Source organism: Squalius cephalus, assembly GCF_949319135.1.
Source record: "Squalius cephalus genome assembly, chromosome: 1".
In the NCBI taxonomy this organism is placed as follows: domain Eukaryota; kingdom Metazoa; phylum Chordata; class Actinopteri; order Cypriniformes; family Leuciscidae; genus Squalius; species Squalius cephalus.
The window spans coordinates 2736858-2751081 of record NC_137122.1 but is presented as its reverse complement, the minus strand read 5'-3'; the positions used below and the strand labels follow the sequence as shown (position 1 = coordinate 2751081).

The window sequence follows — 14224 nt, the reverse complement described above, 5'->3', positions numbered from 1 at the left end:
ATTTTTTTTTTTGTGTATACTCACAATAAAAACAAAGTGTTGTGCTTTTCGCCAAATAAAGAAAAATAAACCTGATGCGAGTTCTGCCTTCTGTCTGTCAGTGTAGTCCATTCTGAAACGCGTCCGAAAATGAACTGTAACTCAGCGAATACTTCTCACACAGATACATGAGATATGTCTTTATGAAGCTTGAATTCTCTTATTTTAAATGAAGTAATTTATATAAAAAACAAATATTCTCAGCTTATGTAATCCGTTTGAAAGCAAGGAGAGGTACCGTTTTTTCGTTCTCCCTTCATTAACTTTAATGAGCTGAGGCCGCCAAGCCACATAAAAACATGAAGCTTCTTCGTCAGATTCACTGAGAGTTCATCGCGTTTAGAGAGGATGGCACGTTACTCCTGTAAAGACGCCCTTCAGATGATTCTGGACAGTGAGGAAGAATTCACTTTTTCCTCTGAGGAAGATTGCAACTCAGACGACGAACGGCAGCATTTTGAACAGCGAATTGATCCCCCTGAGGATACAAGTTTGGAGTAAGTTGTTTACTGTTATGTAATTCCTTTTCTGATAATATAGAACTCATATGAATTTTCAGACTATATTTTGCGTAGTTTTGGCTAGCTTTTGACATCTTACAGGAACGATTGCCTTACAATATCCCTAACATTCGTGTATATGCTCAAGTGTAAACTTTTTAAATGTGATATTGCTCTTTAAACATATTTGTATATTAAATATATTTCACTCAGTTTTGATTAGTTAATGACACTGATTCATGCTAAAATACTGCCTTATGTGTAATGTAGCCTGTTTGCGAATATCTGCTTAGGTTATATAATGTGATTTAGTCTAAATATATTTCAGCCTCCGGTAAAATATGTGATACTGTCTAAATACATTATATTTTTATATAAATGTTCGGTTTTGGTTAGCCTATGACACTGTTTATCCATGCTTCAATACTGCCTTATGCACAGATGTTTGTGAATACAGGTGTACATTTTTGAAATGTAGCGATGTGTCGTTCGCGAACGATCCGTTCATTGCGTGTGTCACTAAATGCGTGCGGTCTTTATGGCCCATCAACAGATACGCGATCAGCTGTTACAGTACTACACAACACAGCACAAAACCATGAAGTGGTACAGTAAGATTTTTCTACACTTCTTGAACATTGCTTCCACCAACTCTTTCATTGTGCACAAAGAGCTACATGGTAACTTGTCCCATAAAGAGTTTATGGAGCAACTTATCACAGAGCTACGGAAGAGGATTAGGGCCAAGCAATAATAAAAAAATAAAACCATCTCGAGATTAAAGTCATTATAATGCGAGATTAAACTCGTTAAATTTCTAGAAAAAAGTCGAAATACAATCTTGAGAATAAACTCATTAAATTTCGAGAATAAAGTCGTTGTGTTTCGAGAAAAAAACTTGTTAAATTTCGAGAAAAAAAGTCGAAATCGTGAGAATAAACTCATTAAATTTCGAGAATAAAGTCTGCGTTTCGAGAAAAAAAGTCGAAATGAAATGTAGAGAATAACGCATTCGATCAGTGTTCATTGCATAGCCTACTGATAGAGGACAGAGTTGGATCACTTAGTCAAGCTATATTTTAGACTTTCTTTCAGTAACAAAGAATAGAACATTCTTAGGTCTAGGTCGGCTAGGTCTTTTTAGAAAAAAAAAATCAGTCCAATTTGCGTGATGTACTCGCTTTTGTCCAACATGAAATTCATCGAGGTTTTGTGGTTTCTCAGGATACCATAAGACGCATTATTAAACTTGTTGATCCTCAAGGTGTGGAATTTCGACGAAGGAGACACTTGAGAAGACGCCAGTACACTTGTGCTGGCCCAAATGCACTCTGGCATATGGACAGTGTTGGAAAGTTTTCTTTCATCGAAGCAGAGACCAGGAGACGTTGGGATCACGTTCAAACAAAGTTATTCTTTATTGAGCGCGGCTGTGGTTCGTCCAACATAATCTGACTAAGGGAACTTTACATGGTATCTTATAGGCAATTCAGTGGGCTGTCCTTAAAGGTGCTGAACTTACACACAGTCTTTAGGGATGACTACTGAATCTAATCATCTAAAGACAATAGTGGCAATTACCCCCAACTGAGATAATATTACCCCCCAAATTGTATAAACAACACATGGTCACAAGAACTAAGACTTTGTAACATTCACACATAGTTCATCTCTTAGTAGGAAAATCAAAGACTAACAAAACCCCTTCAAAGGAAACTGTTAAATCTAATCAGTAAATGGATGCCCTCATGTTCACCTTGAATGCCCTATACAGTATAGTTCACCTTAGTTTTTTTTATGTGATGTTATGTAAGGAAGTAGGATCAGCAGATCTAAAACATATTCTTAAATTTGTAATCCTACAGTCCCCTCTTTGAGAGTTCTAATAACTCTCACAAAATACAAATTTAGACACTTAAAAGTTCATTATTGTAACTTGAAAAAGTTATAGGCACATAGCATGATCTGTGTTGTTCATCTGTAATTGCATGTTGACACAGAAACAAACATGCAATTAGGGTCCGTGATGTCCTTACAAGTAATAGTCTTTTCTGGTTGAAAACTGTTATTTCCTTGTGCTGGACGTGAGTCATTTGTTGGTTGACACACTTGATACTAACAAGTTTCCGAACCATGAAAAGTTATCTTCAGTCATCTGGTGTAATTTTGTTGAAAGATCAAGAATGTCTTGTTGTAGTTTGTTCAAGTTCTCTGATGGATGACTGAAGTTCCCGTAGGTGAGTCTCTGCGTTGTGTATTTTTTTTCTTTTTCTTTTGTGATAGTTCGTTCAGCAGTTGTCGTCTTGAGGTTGTGGCTTCATATGCAGGTGTGACGGTCGTTGCACATGGGTCTCGGGACAAGTGTTTATCTGCACAGAGTAAGAAAGAAAACAAACGACAGAGCAGTATTTGTTCAAACACTAGGGTTGTAGCAGTATTTGTGTAAATACGGGTTGTATCGTTTTCAGAGTCTGCTGTTGTTGTTTCATTCTTTCCATATTTCTTAATTGATTTGAGACCTATGGACCAGTGAGGTGGGGATAAGAGGGGGGATGAGGAAATCTTCACCACATGGCTGACCCCCGAGGCCTGTTGCACTTCGGTTCTTCCATGGGCTCCGCACTGGTCTGTGTGTCCTATTCTATCCCTGTTGTGTGCACACTGTACAGTGTGTGAGAAAATTGACACATTTCCATTCTCCAGTGAAACATCAGTCAAAGTAGACATCAAAATAGAGCATGGGGGTCTCACTGGAATATTTCTGTGGTATAACATTTAAGGCTGTGAGTCTTACTTAACCAGGGTCCCCCAAAGGAAGGCGGAGAACAGTCACTTTCCTTTAAACAAAAATCAGTCTTTCGTCTTTGTTGTTGTTTCTGGGGAAATTAAGCACTCACAGCCTAAATGGTTAACACCTTGTCAAACTGCCCCACGAGTTTAACAAGGAGGGGAGGGGCTGCTTCAGAGTAGCAAGCAGGCTAAGCAGAAGATGTGTAACCTTGTTAACTTCTTTAAAGTTCTTTTTGTTTTACCTACACTCTCTCATCCAATGCCCAGGTTTACCACAGTAATTACAGCTGCCCTCTCTCTTAGGACATTTGCGTTTCTGTTGCTTCTCTGTGTTGACCTTAAAAGATGCTGCTGCAATTTTTACTCTCTCTTTAACATCAGAATCTCTTTCCCAAATAGCTCAACTTTCTAGGTTACTTCTGAGAGTTCTGTTCACCCACGTAATATCAAGGAATGGCAAGGCTGTTCTGTACTCAGCTACAAGACCATCTGCCCAAATTCGGATTAGAGCTCCTTTGTCAGCTAACACACTTTCGGAATCATCCACTATTCCAATGTAAGTTATGGCTGCCTGACAAAACTTCTCAGTATATTCACTCACAGTTTCTTCTTTCTTTTGTATACAGCTAGTAACTCTAGACCAATTTATTTTGGGTCCTAAGATATTCTTTAGGATTTTCAAAACACCTTCTCTCAAATCGCCTTTACTGGCATGTTGTAGTTCGGAAGTAACAGCACTTTCAAAATCATTGAATTCTGACTCAATCAAGATCTGTGATATTAGCTGGGTGACTTCAGCTAGAGACATATCATAGAGCCACATTTTGCTGATCAATGCTTTTATAAATTCAGAAAAATTTGTGCGTGCTGAGGGTAAACTCTGGCATAGTCTCTCTATATCCTTAGGACCTAAAGCTGTGTTGACTGCTTGTAGCTGCAGTATGGGCTGAAGTTGAAGCGGACCCCCTTCAACCCCTTTTCCCCTACTCTGAGCCTTTTGTCTTGCTCCACACACTTCAACTGCATTTACATCTTTCATCATTGCATTGACATTGTCCTCTATTCTATCAAAAGACTGTAAATCAGGATAAGTTTCATCTGACTGTTGGTTTTCTGAGTCACATTTGGTTGAGGCTTTGTTATGGCCCACGTTTGTCTTGAGACAGGACACCTGAGTCTGCAATTGTTTGATCTGTTCTTTTAACTTAGCAATACACTGAGCTTGTTCTTGTGCAATGGATAAGCTAAATTCTCTGTGACAACAGATAATGGCTTTCACATTGTTCTTGTGAATACTGTCTCCTAGTATCTTTTTACAATCTTCAATTGACCAAACTTTTTCTGTGTCACTATGGAGTTCATGCGTTCTCCTAACAAAGACTTAAATTCGCTATCTGACCACAATGGAGTCGCAAGACCACCTTTTTCCGTTGTGGTGATTAGTCTAGCATTCTTTCTAACCATTTTGTGAGTTTCTTTGTTACCACACAAACAAACACTAAAAACTTCTCTGATCAACTGAGGGTACATGTTAACACAGATCAACTATTGTTAACCTTCCTTGCCCAGAGCAAAGAATAACACAAATTACTAGAACTTTACGCTAATCTTCCCTGCCTGAAAAACTGAGGATAAATTTCATCTCTAAAAGACAACTTTAGAGGATAACTTAAGTTAACAAAATCCTGCAGCTGTTTGTTAACTTCTCTGTCGGCGCAGAGGAAAACAAATTTGTACTGGTCTGCATTGGTTCTTTGAATAGAGTGAAACTCACCGAATCGTTGGTTGTACAGAAAAAATTCGTCTGGAACTGTTCAGTCTTTGAGATTCTTTGTGCTTGAAGTTTCAAGATTCAGATCTTTGAGCTTGAAGTTTCAAAATTCCGTCTGGAAAAGTTCATTCTTTGTTGAGTTTCAGTTTCTCCATCCGGGTCACAGGCACCAAATTGTTGGAAACTTTTCTTTTCATCGAAGCAAGAAACCAGGAGACATTGGGATCAATGATGAGAACTTCGCGTTGACGTGGCTGCAGTTCTTCCAAAGTCTAACTAACGTAACTTTACATGGTATCTTATAGGCAATTCAGTGGGCTGTCCTTAAAGGTGCTGAACTTACACACAGTCTTTAGGGATGACTACTGAATCTAATCGTCTAAAGACAAAAGAGGCAATTACCCCCAACTGAGATAATGGTACCCCCCAAATTGTATAAACAACACATGGTCACGAGAACTAAGACTTTGTAACATTCACACATAGTTCATCTCTTAGTAGGAAGATTAAAGACTAACAAAACCCCTTCAAAGGAAACTGTTAAATTTAATCAGTAAATGGATGCCCTCATGTTCACCTTGAATGCCCAATACAGTATAGTTCACCTTAGTTTTTTTATGTGATGTTATGTAAGGAAGTAGGATCAGCAGATCTAAAACATATTCTTAAATTTGTAATCCTACAACAGCTATGATAAATTAAAACCATACGGCATTTCCATTAATGGCTGTATAGATGGTTACAGTCGTTACATTCTGTGGATGGAGGCGTACACAACCAACAACGATTAATAATGCGTCTTATGGTATCCAGGGAAAACACGAAACCTCGATGAGGTTGATATCAGTAGGCTATGCAATGAACACTGATCGAATGCGTTATTCTCTACATTTCATTTCGACTTTTTTTCTTGAAACACAACGACTTTACGATTGTATTTAGACTTTTTTCTCGAAACACAACTTTATTCTCGACATTTAATGAGTTTATTCTCAAGATTGTAGAGATTGTGGGGGGGGGGGGGGCAGTGTGTCCCTTGACAGGACCATGGAGGCCGTGCCGCCATGGCCTCCGGAACTGTCTGCTCCGCCCATCGTTACAAGAAGTATATTAAAATGTAATGTAATCTAATTACAAGTACTATATATTTGGAATTTGATTATTTAATCCAGATTACATGAACCAGTTCCTACCCCGGTTTTACATCCAACACTCAACACATTACATGGGGGTTTTGTAGAGGAAAGTTGAGTGTCACTCAGAGTCAAGACCATTCAAGACCACAGAGCAAAATCTTCAGTGTTAAAGTACACAGTTCAGAGTCTATATGAGCCCAATCTACAGAGAGGACAAAGTTACACTGGTATGTTGTCACTATATAGCAACGGATTTAAAGACTCGGTTGGTCAGATGAGAGGAAGTTAATAACCACAGGAGGAGCTGATAATGTTTAAAGGAGGAGCTGTAACTATATATAATGAAGAGGAAGACTGACAGAAACAGAAAATGGCTGATAAGTGTGATCTGTGTCTGCTGGGACTGACCATTCTCTCTTCACTTCTCACAGGTAAAGAAATCTGTATTTTCTCTAAAGACATTTAGTGGAATTAGTCTGGAAAGAGTTCATTTGAACATGCTCAGTTTATTCTTGCACACATTCACGTTGTGATCTCAGAGTTGTGTATTGATACACACAGATCATACTGTATTATTCCTGATACTGGACATAGTGTCACTCAAACATCTGATGATGAAGAATTATCTTCATATTAAGAGTGTGTCAGTGATTTGAACAGCTCTCTGATAAAGACTAATAGTTTATTCTGGAGAGTGTGTTGTTTGCTTTAAGTCAGGAAAAATACTATGATTTAAAACTTCTGCTTTTTATGCTGGTATGTTTTATGTTTCATTTATAAATATATATCATAATGATAACTGAGATATAGAGCCCTATCTTGCACCCAGCGCAATTGACTTTGTACAGCGACGCATGTATCATTCCTATTTTGCACCCGCGCTCAGCAGACTTTTCCCTCCACAGACGCACGCCGGTAAACTAGGAAATTAACTTGCGCTCCCGGGGGCGGTTCAGCAAAAAGAGGAGGCGTGTTCCGGCGCAAACGTTCCCTGGTGCTATTTTGCAGTTTCAGAAAACAATTGAGTTGCGCATGTTATTCATTATGCTATTTTAAGGGCTCATGCTTGGCCATAATCAATGTAGCGTGTGCACAAGGCGCATACACTTTGATTCTCTCATCTACACAGAAGCAGCAGTTTTAATTTTTGCAAATCATACATTATTACAAGGAAAAATATTAACACACAAGGGAAATCATTGTGGTGTCCATGAAGATGTGAAAAAATAGGCATAAATTTAGCTTACACATTTACCCAAATTATTATATGCCTGTTTAACCGAAGCTAATTTGAGTGGGTTTCTCCATCCCCAATGTCACTTCTCTGTGTTTTACGGCCCTGACGAGAACGTCGGTCTCCTCGGCTGTGAACCGCTCCTGGTGTGCGTCTGGCAAATCCGCTGTTATAATATAAATCCGCCATGGCACAAGTGCGCCTGCTCTTAAAGGGAATGTGAGATGTCGCTCTGATTGGTTTATTTCAAGCCCAAACCACACCTATGAGTAATGAAGCTACTTCATACCAACCCATTTTAGATTTGCGTCGGGCGCAAGAGTCATTTATCCCGCCGGTATAATAGCAACAGCGCCCAAGACCCGCCCACAAAGTTACTTGCGTTTCGCGCTTGATACTTGCGTTTCAGATCGTTAAAATAGGGCCCATACTGTGTTTCAGGAACAAGTGGAGATGATGATGTGTTCATCAGTTCTGGTGAAAATGTCTCTCTGTCCTGTAATAAAGCTCTTTCTGACTGCAAATCAACTACATGGATCTACGAGAAACGCCTCAGTTATTCAGTAGTTGAACTGATTACTGGAGGGATAAAGAATAAAGACACAGAGAGACATGAGAGACTGAGTCTGGAGTCTGACTGCTCTCTGAACATCAAGAACGTCAAAGGAGAAGATTCTGGATTATACACCTGCGAACAATATGTGAATGACCGAGAACAAGGATCTGGTGCTGATGTTTATTTTGATGATGCTGATGTTTTTCTGCATGTTCTTCATGGTAAGTTTATGTGATCAATTTAAAAAGGGCAGATTCTCCCTTTAAACTCAGATGATGATTGAAGAGTCTGTGATTTGTGTCTTGTGTTCAGTTTCAGTGTCTCCATCATCATCTTCATCATCATCATCATCTTCATCATCTTCATCCTCACAGACTGAGATCAGTCCAGGCCGCTCTGTGACTCTCTCCTGTCAGTTGTATTCAGATACTGTATTCTCCTGTGATGATTGGGTCAGTTCTGAGGGAGTTGAGCTGTTGTGGGTGAATCAGGCTGGTGTTGATCTGAAGACAGACTCCAGATATCAGATATTATCATCATATCACTGTATCATCACTCTGACTACAACACTCCTGAATGAAGATGACAACAGAGAGTGGAGATGTCAGCTTACTCGAAGAGATCAACTCGAGACCTCAGTCAGATACACTGTCAAGTATTCAGGTGAGAAAACACTCTTTTCTGACAGATTTGTGAAAACTTCCACAGATTGGCTCCACTCTTTCTGATGGCTTCATACGTTATGGAGTTGTAAAATATTAGTGGCCATAGTCATTAACTGTATAACAATCCTTATAATTCCCAATATTGGCCTCCTACATGGGTCATACATGATATATTGCATAAATCAGACGAGTGTATTAAAGCCTAGTATGACTCATGTAGGAGGTCGGGTTTAGGAATTATAAGGCTTATGTCCTTCATTCAAGCTGAAGGTTTATTTGCAGAAGCTCAACTGTGTTTCACTCTCATATAAACCAGGAATAGATTATACAGTAACACAGTAATACAGTTATACAGTAATACAGTACAGTCTCTTCTCAACTACTGCCACTGTAAACTGTGATGATGAACACAAACTGCAGGTCATGATCGATATAAACATATGATGTTAATGTCCTACAGATGATGCGTCTGAACATTCATCTTCTGCAGATCCAGTCGCTTCACCAACACTGACTCCAGTCAGAAGCTCAAACTCTGAGAAGACATCAAGCCGAACTACAGCAGCAGCTCCTACACAAGGTTCATGATCACATGATCACTGTATAAATAGATTTATCTTTGGTGAATGGCGATAGTCATTCTCCTCCTGACAGCTTGAGAGTGAAGTAAGAAGATAATAGATGACAGACTCGTGCACATATTCATCATTTCTGTGATGTGAAGCTCCAGTATTATGTGATGATGATGTTGTGTATATGTGGCATTTTGTGTTGAACTGAACTAACAGACGTGATCCACAGATCCAGCTGATCCAGCATCAGAAACTGGAGTCAGTGTGACTGCTGGATCATTATACAGAGGTACGACACGTTCATTTATACTGACAGCTTTATAACATTAAACTATCAGTCAGTCTGTAAATGCTTCATCAATAACTGTTGATAGTTGAATACCCTTGACTTCAGTCATGTACAGTTTCTCTTCTTCCTCTCATGTTTCCTGCAGTGATTGTGAGTATTGTTGAGATCGCAGTGTTTGCTGCTCCTACTGTGATTCTTCTTCAGATCATCTGTGCAAGAAGAGCTGGTGAGTTTTGAGCCGCACACAATCTGATGATTCACACTCATCTGATCTGGAACAATCTGCAATCATGATAAAAACACATACGAGAGGTCAGTCAATGCTTTTATTTTGCAGGGAGGAAGGACTCGAAGCACCCAGAGGAAATAGAGATGCCGACAATATTAGAATAAAATACTGATGAGTTTAGAGCCAATCTGCAGCAATATTTACAATAGCAAAAACTTACAGAGGATTGTTCATTGTTTTATTTTCTTCTTCTCAGAAAACAGAGAAAAAACTCTGAGCACTTATAGTGACATAATCAAGTTTAGATTAAAATGTTTTTTTTCTACTTATAAAAAGCCAGATTTATTTTCATTTATATGGATTTTATGGATATATTTCCCTACAGTGTTGAAAGTCATTTTCTTGCGCTTCATATGTAAACTGCTTTAAATATAATATTAATACAGTAATGGACAGACTCAGACTGTATAATCTCTCTCTGTTCTGTGTGATGGAGCTGATTTGAGGATTCTTGGATCTTGTCTTTTCATTCCTGATTTTAGCATCTTTTTTCATTTTGAATGATTGCTATAATTTTCTTAATAAACCTCTGCAGTTGTGTTTAATAAGTCTCCTTTCCTGAGATGTTTGTTAGGAATATGTTAATTCCCCTTCATGAGCTGGTAATGTATCTGTAAGTCCACTGAAGCGAGTTGTAGTTGAGAAGCCGCTTCAATAACCGAGAGCTAGATATTGGGTCTTAAACACCTCACGACACCCTGAAGGACCCACTGAGAGGTCAGACTTGAAGCACTGTTCCTGAGATGCTCTTCTTGGTGGTTAACTGTAAGCAGCAGACAGATCCAGCAAGAGGAGAACTGAGGATTCGGAGGCTCCTCTTGCCAGTCTCAGAGCTTCAATAACCGAGAGCAGGGCCGTCTCAGTTTAGTGGCGCTTCTGGAGCCAGACTGGTTGTTGTCCAGGAGGATGTTCTGTGTGAGAAATGTAGATAGTTGGTCGAAAACGACTCGTTCAAGTGTTTCAGCAAAGTGGTCCAGAAGTTCAGGGAGGCGGAAGTTAAATCAGTGGTGCTTGAGAAATACATCCCAGATCTTCCAGAGCATTTGTAATGTTGATAAAGGAGTCTGGATCTGATATATTTCACAAGGCTGGAGAGAGTAAAGCAGAACGTTATAATCCATGTGTAGAAAATGTGTATAGTCAATTCAAGTCACCTTTATTTATATAGCGCTTTTTACAAAACAGATTGTATCAAAGCAGCTTCACAATAGGCGTGTTTGTTTCCATTAAAGATTCGCGCAAAACTTTTGCGATTTTTTCTTTCTAAATATCGATAAAAACTATTGCAAAATAACGGCGTTTCCATTAACCGATGTTATGCGAGCGACTAAAACGTCATTTTTTCCTCTCGCGATAAGTCATTCCAAAAATCATGGCAACGGACGTTGGTAGGTTTATATATATCACAGCCACCGCACTAGACATTATTATTATTAATGGAAGGAAACGTAGGCGTGTTATCCAAGCATTAATGGCAAGGAAAGACCCTTATACTGTGTCTGTGAGTGGCACATATGAAGTGTTTCTGGGTGTTTCTCACCCATTTCTGCTTCGAGGTCTTGATTGTGGCATTTATTTGAGGTTTAGAATCCAGTATTTCTGTAATTCTTTTGTCTTATATGAATTCAATAAAGAACTCTGTCTCGTATTCTGTCCAAACACACCGCGCCTTCTAAGTCAGGTGACCTGTAAATGCGCAAAAACTGTTTCCATTGCAGTTTTGCAAAATATTTATTTTTCGGATTGCCTGAAAAACCTCCTCAGGCGAGCGTAAAAACTTTTTCGCGATAAATGGGAGTTTTTGCGAAATTGACGTGTTTCCATTGAGCGTATTTTCATTTCGCAATTTCAATTTGCGCAATTTGAAGGGTAATGGAAACGCGGCTAGTGATAACATGAAAATACAACAAAGTTTTTTTTCTAGAAGAAAATTGCATCATCGTCCACCTTTAGTAAGGCAGATCAATAATATTGTTGAATATTAAATGTCCCTAACTAAGCAAGCCAAAGAGAAAAAACCTTGTGAGAACCCAGACTCAGTCGCTCAGTTCTCCTCTGGCCAACCAGACAATCAGTGTGATTAAAAGTATATGCATTTCTCACTCGTTTCACGCATGTAAAGCAACACTTCACTGTGGGACATAGTGTGCGCTTTATTTTACCAAGCTGATTCTTATAATTACTTTACAATACTTATTACAATATAATTCAGGAAACTGCTAAAATAAGGAAGGGAGACAAACAGTAATGCTCTCGTGTGCAAAAGAATATCTTATAAACTGTGTTCAGAGCAGATGTGTGTTGAGCCAGTGTGGTTCACTTCACTGTGGTATAGTCACCAACACTATGGAAACTCTAGCAGAATTTAAACACTGAGTTGGTCAGAACAGAGGAAGTTAATAACCACAGGAGGAGCTGATGATGTTAAAGTCTTTACAAAGGGGACTTTACAAATGCTCACATAATATAATAATCATTTTAGAGCTTATAATATGAATAATGCTCAACGTTAAGTATGAAGTAAAAGAATGATGATTATAAACAACCGCTAACAAATCTGGATAAACAGAATCACACAAGAATTAGACAAAATACAAATCTAGAAATACAAGAGCAATGAACTAGACTCTTACCTTTCATCCCTATTTATGAGCAAACACTGGAAGATTACATAAACTTGAATGATTGCAGCTCATGAATGCTTTAGACTACAGTCCTAGCCATGGTTTCTTTTAAAAGACACTTAGGAGGTTTTGGTCAAGTAAAAGCAAGTAGCAATATAACTGGAAAAATTTATTTTAAGCACTTTACTTGCAGTTTAAACAAGCAAAACGGCCCACAGTGTTAGTGTTTGCAGTAAAGAGCTATATTAGAATAATACACACACATCAATGTCTGCCTAAAAACATGTAAGCTGGAGAAACTGGAAGAACTGGTTGAGGAACGACCACTCCTCGAGAAGACAAAGGACTTTGCTAGAAATTACCATTTGAACTCACCATTTGAGACAAAAGTCTCACCTAATCTACATTTCTTCCCCTCATCCCCCACTCTTTCTATCACCTAAACTCACACAAGAATATATATGGTTTAATGTGAATGATTATCATCGAGTATTATACATGTTTGGTATCATTTGAAATGTCTCAGGGCGACTGGTACAAATGTCTCATTTCCAAATAAGTAAAACAGAAGGTAATAAGGTTTGTAAGAGTTTAGAGATAACTGGCACACAAAGGGAGGTGGTCTCTAGATAAATGGTCTCATACCCCTGTAAGCCCGTCTATTGGTCCAATGAGGGTTTCCAATAATACAGGGAAGGTATCTCTGCGCATTACTTGTCTTTCCTTTTCGCAACACAACACGATTAAATACAATAAATTTTCTCACATGTATTGACTCGTTATTTAATCCGACTCCATAAATGAAAAAGATTTTAATGATATCTGTGCATCATTAAGGGTTTCCTGCGGTGTCACTTCAGTCGTTGTAAGGTGGGCAGCTTTAAGGGGCTGAGAGTCAATATAGTGTTGGTGGATGCTTTTACCGATCTGATGAGGTGTCGGAAGTAGCAACATTGGAATAGCGTGAAGGAGAAGATGAGTGCTCTTCCAACCACACAACCTCGAAGTACCCAGTCCCACCAGGTGTATGTAGTCTGTGCCGATCGGGTAGATGAGCTAGACAGGATCTGTGCCAGTCTTTCGTGCCAAGTTTGTCTCCACTTGCGCTTGAGAGAGGTGGTACTCTGTTTGGAGGATGACGTTCTGTACCAGGTCCATCGTGTCGACCAAAGCTTGTGTTCTGTGTTCATAAAAGGTGTCGTCCCAGCATGGGGAGACCTCTGCGTCCATTGCCATTCTTCCGAGGATGTCGATCTGTCCCATAGAGAAGTCCTCTGTCACTTCCAAGCAAAAGGAGTGATTAGCAGGACAGGTCAGTCCTCCATATGTGAACGAATTCATCTCACTGATGACGCACCACTGTGTATGAGACACTTGAACAGCATTTGAATGGCCATGAAACGATTCAACATTTATGAGTTTGCTATCATTGGAAGAGAAAGGCTGCAATGTGTTACATGTACAGACAACATAATTGTGAGTTTCATGACAACAAGTGTGACTGGTAAACAAGGTCTCAGTACCCTTCAAAGTCATATATCCAGTGAGGTGATCCCATTTAACCCTCTGGGGTCTGAGGTGTTTTAATACTTAAAAATAAAAATCTGCCTGCCTCTATGGGAATTTAACATAGGGGTGTCCAAACTTATGCACCCTGTATTTTAAGGAAGAACATTTATTTATTTACGATACATTATTCATTCACAAAGAAAATTGGTGTCCTTAAAAGTTGGATTTTTCCTAATTTTTTAAATTAAGG

The 14224-nt window shown here is 38.9% G+C and overlaps 1 protein-coding gene across 1 annotated transcript; it reads left to right on the top strand.

Moving 5' to 3' along the window:
- Positions 1-387: 387 nt before the first annotated feature.
- On the top strand, positions 388-10387 carry LOC307165803 (uncharacterized protein; the record flags this gene model as incomplete). The annotated part of the gene is made up of 8 exons (XM_079883782.1): positions 388-536; positions 2823-2917; positions 7912-8247; positions 8339-8689; positions 9152-9271; positions 9493-9552; positions 9698-9778; positions 9890-10387. 8 exons carry the CDS (start codon positions 388-390, stop codon positions 9943-9945), a joined length of 1248 nt encoding a protein of 415 aa, XP_079739908.1. The 3' UTR covers positions 9946-10387.
- Between the last annotated feature and the right edge of the window lie 3837 nt (positions 10388-14224).